At 32.8% G+C, this 5,097-nt stretch overlaps 1 protein-coding gene across 1 annotated transcript; it reads left to right on the top strand.

Annotated features, from left to right (window-relative positions):
- The first annotated feature begins 192 nt into the window (after positions 1-192).
- LOC115243214 (aminopeptidase M1-B-like) lies at positions 193-1,075 on the top strand. The gene is made up of 2 exons (XM_029820009.1): positions 193-392; positions 745-1,075. Exons 1-2 carry the CDS (start codon positions 208-210, stop codon positions 959-961), a joined length of 402 nt encoding a protein of 133 aa, XP_029675869.1. The 5' UTR covers positions 193-207; the 3' UTR covers positions 962-1,075.
- The last annotated feature ends 4,022 nt before the right edge of the window (positions 1,076-5,097 follow it).

Genomic DNA, 5,097 nt, shown 5'->3' on the forward strand with positions numbered 1-5,097 from the left:
TACGATGAAAGAAAAGAATCGTGGAGTCCGCCGGACGTAACACAAATATGCCGATAGAGAGAAGAGAAAATGCACAAATAAAATAATACAGAAGCATGTATGCAATGGACATACTTCGGCACCATTCCTTCTATGCCTGCTCATCTCGTGATGGTTATGATTACATCAATGCACTTCTTTTCTACTTGTGGCACAGATAGGGTCCATATGTGGCGCAATCTAAACACAGACGATATACAATTTGCGGAAAGAGTTTCAAACAAAGTCTTAATGAAGTTGAAATTTGAATGGTTTAAGTCTCTTAAGAAGGTGAAGATTCCGAAACTGCAACTTGTCGCAATCCCAGGTTTTCGAAATGATATTAATATGAACTTTGGACTCGTCGCAATAAGGTAATAGAAAAATTGGGAAGAAATATTAGTCCATTGACAAGCAATTTTTTTAATCAAAATTAGAAATACGTACACCAAAATACATATACCAAATTTAGAATCGCATATATTTTTATATAAAATTATAAAATTATTTTTCAATAAATAACTATACATGTATATATAAAACATATACGGCACATCACATTGCATAATTAGTCTGTACAATAATTCTTATGTCATATCATTTATGTTAGATTCAGAAAACATCGCTATTTTTACATCAGAAAAAGCATTAAGATTATTATTATTTATACGAGCTTAGGTTTACTGTTTAAGTTCCATAAATTTGATTCTTGTGTTTTTTTTTTAGAGAAACAAGTATTATTTACAACGAAAATCTACATTCTATTGCGCATAAAATAGAAGCGGCATGGTCGATAACACGTGGAATAGTATATCAATGGTTTGGTAATTTAATTAATCCATCTTGGTGGTCTAAGTTGTGGTTAAACGATGATCTTATTGCATTGCTCGGAATGGACGTTATGAATGCCGTCAATGCTATTGAGGTTATTATGTTTTCTTAATGTATATCTTTAATGCTGAATATATGTAATTATATGCAATACTTGATATCAAGATAGTAGGAAAGTTCTGGAACTATATATTTATAATTAAAAAAAATGTACAAACTGTTTAAACTGGTATAAATCTTTTTCATATCTTAAGAGACTACTATGCGCTGATTATTTGGCACTTTTAAATTGTTATAAATTCTGTAGTAAAAATAAAAATTTGGTTAAAAAATAACACATATTGAAATTATAATAATTTCAGCGATGGAGCAAGAAATAGTATTAATGCATCCTATTAATGTGTACATTTTCTTTGACTAAATAAATATTTACTTGATTATTACAATAATAAAACATTTCTCTTTAGCATTACACAAATTCGGAGATATTGGATTTACTCATAGTTCAGACTCAATATGAATCTCTCCAATTGGATGATTATAACTTTACGCAGTCTCTTTTATCAGAAGCCAGCAGTCCTCTTGAAATTAATTCATTTTCCTCTTTTTCTCGTTACATTAAAGGTAAAAATCAATAAATATAATTAAACAATTGTTTATAAATTTTGAAATGTGAAAGTTAAAATAGAAAACATAATATAGAATAGAATAGTATAGAAATAATATTACTATTATCTGCAGTTTAACAATATATTAATTTTGTTCTGACAATGTAAGATAAAAATAATATAATCACAATTAAAAATTAATCTGTATTTATATGCAATCATTTTTAATTATCAAAAATTACAAATTTGTATACATTGCAATTTATATACATAAGTTGTTTGTCTATTTAAACTATACAACTAAAATTTATAGACATTGCAATTTATATACATAAATTGTTTAATTCTATTTAAACTATACATAAATTACTCTTACATATGATATGAATTATAGCACTTTTGATATTGCGCATGCTGCAATATTTGGTTACTGAGGAAGTGTTTTGGAAAGGTGTCAGTCGATATTTAAATATACAGTGAGTAATATGATATTGTATATGTGTGTAAAATTTTTGTCAGATTATTTTTTTTCCTGGTTGATGATTTTCTTTTTTTGATTAATATAAATAATTTAGATTCTTTTCTTTGTCCTTAAACTTTTATTCTGTTTCCTTATTATATAACAATTTTCCTATTATATAGCAATTAAATTGCTATTTCTTATTTCTTACTATCTTTCTTCTACTATTTTATCTTGCTTTATCTTACCTGTATGTTTTAATATTTATTACATAATAGATTTTATTATATTGCTTATCAACTCTTTATATTCTGCCTTATCTAAGAAAAAACAAATTCTAAATTTTTTTTATTTTACCTTATATTCTAATTGGCAAATTTATATTATATCTATTTCGTTTCCCATTTTTTATTTTATAAATCCTTGCAACACTCTCTTTTTTATTTTTTTTTGTTTAAATATGTAATTATATAATTGGAATATACTAATCGTTTACACATTTATTTATTACATTTTTTACATTTTTATGTAAATAAATACAAATATTTGCGTCAAAAATTATCGGTTTTATTTAATGATATACTAATGTTTCTACGAATAAATCCACTTTAGATCGTCCTTAGCATTATTAATCGAAGCGCATTACAACGATAAAAAAACTAATTAAAACTTATAGCAATAAAAGCGAAAAACCTCTCCATAGTGATAGCCGATCTGATGTACTTCAATCGCATCATGAGAGTCGGTGACAAAAATCACACACAGATCTATATAAAATTAAATATATTAATACATATTAGTCATAATACGTAAAAGTCCGCGTCTGGCTTTTATTTATTCTTTATATTTAAATTTGTTTATAATATATATTGTTGCAGAGGCATTTGACAATATACAATAATTAAATATTGTCAAATGTACACATGATTAATTTCGTTGAAGTTTAAATTATTTTTTGTTTTTCTATTTCAACTTTAGTTTGACGTCGTGCAAATTTTAATTTTATAGTTTCACGATATTTATTAAGAGAGAGTGAGAGAAAGAAAGAGTTAGATTCTATTATAAAAATTCAATTTTATATATTTGAATAAAATAGGAAGTGTTATATATATGTTAAAAAGGAAAAAAATAGACTTATTTATAGTAGTATTTATACAGTTTATATACTTTATAATTTATAATAGTATAAAATATATAAATAATACACGACAAAAGATTATTAGTTTTGTAAGCTCATTATATATAATTTAATTAATTAAACACAAATTAATTTATAAATTTGCATAGACATCATAATATATACGCATGCTTTTGCAAATAATAAGAAATTAATATAATATTTCAGACAAAGTTAAAGTACATGTTAAGAGGTCTCCTTTCAAACATAAAATACAGAGAAAGTTCCGAAGAGGACGAATTTACTAAATGTTTAAGACAAGAAGCCATTAAATTTTGGCATGTATTTTTGGCGACACCACCTGTCAGAGAAGAGCTTACGAAAGATTGTTAGAGCATATCTCTGTCAGACATACGCGAGAATACCTAAACATCTGATACGCGATAACGCGAACCTGCTGATCCTGTTCAAATAAGATGGTACCAACCTGAAACATGTGTACAACGATCACGTGAATACCGACATGCCGTACGATGAATTTTGCGCGTTGTGTCGCGATTGTTGGCAGCGCAAGTACGGATTCGTAGTGATAGACAAGGACAGCTCGCTCAACGATGGTCGATACAAAAAAGGATTTAACGTGTTCGCGATACCGCAAAACGATTAGTTTTTGCCGATACTTTGTCGGCGTGAAACGTAAAAGAGAGATCGACATTTTTGCTTTTCCACGATGGCTGCGATCGATAAGAGTGAGGATATTCGCGAGCGCGAGAAGATTGCGAGGGCAATTGTGAAAACTAGCGAATCGATTCGCAAGAAACATCGCGCTTTGAAGACCGGTAAGATCGAGGAACACCGCAAATGAGAAAACGATCCAACGTCAGGTCGGATCGCTCACCGGCATCGCATAAATCGAAACGCTCTACTGAATGTACCGGCGATAACCTCTACACCGTCCGCGACAGTGAGAACCACACAACCTACGATGCCCGAATTATTCGCGAGCCAGGATGTTTTTGAAACCACGGACGACCCACTCGTGACATCCGTTCGAAATCAGTTGCAAACGCCGGAAGGTCAAGAAACGTTGCGAGATCAGTTAGGTCCACTGGGTCGAAGATACATCTGGCCTGTCCTGAGCGGCGATCGAGAGAGCGGTATTGACACCGTGTATGGTGTTTATCTCGACAACGATGGAATGCTGTTCGGTAATAAACATTTTGACGTGGACAACGCGGATAATATAATTATCGATGGTGTAAGATACGTCGGCACACCTGATTTTTACGAGTTGATCTTCAAGAAAGCCCCCTATGACGTCATCTATACGGAGGATGATAAGCAAACGTACAGGAGCATGCTGTTGACGACAAGCGCGCATAAACAATCACGATGCGCACGGTCGATTACTGAGTAACAGGGGATACAAATACAAAGAAATAATCGCAAAGTTGATACCGATCGAACCCAAGGAAAAAAAATCTGGAAAGGGATTATTCGTGCCTCGCGAAGTGACGCTAACCGACAACAAGATCGACTACGTGCACTGGGACGATCCCAACGAGCTGGTAGATCGTCTACGATTGCTCAATGCTTCGCTCCAAGCGGGCCACAACGGTCATGACAATGAGATCCTGTCGATCATCGAGGAACTTCGCGAAGCCGGCATTATTATAAATTAAACGGTGTCTCGACAAAACTAATCAATCGATCGACCGACATCGCTCGCATCGATGATGCATATCAACAAATTTGGGATATCCGAGCAGAGCAAAGACGTGACGAACGCCATTTCGTACCGTCGATGGAGCGGATTAATGAGAAATTTCGTGCGCGATAACGCTCTGTGTCGCACCGTTACGGACTTTGACGCGAGGTCGCGCAAGATTCGCCGTGTAGCGCAACCTGAGACTGATACCGACGCCGTCAACAAACTGTACCTGGATCGGTGCGTTAAAACGTTGAGAAATCAACTGAAAGAGTCAGACGAGAAGCTTGCCGCGTTAGAGAAAGACGTGCGAGCGTTACAGACTGTGGTAAACGAGCTTCGGCGTGCGAATATC

This window comes from Formica exsecta, unplaced genomic scaffold (genome assembly GCF_003651465.1).
Source record: "Formica exsecta isolate Colony F162 unplaced genomic scaffold, ASM365146v1 scaffold699, whole genome shotgun sequence".
NCBI lineage: Eukaryota > Metazoa > Arthropoda > Insecta > Hymenoptera > Formicidae > Formica > Formica exsecta.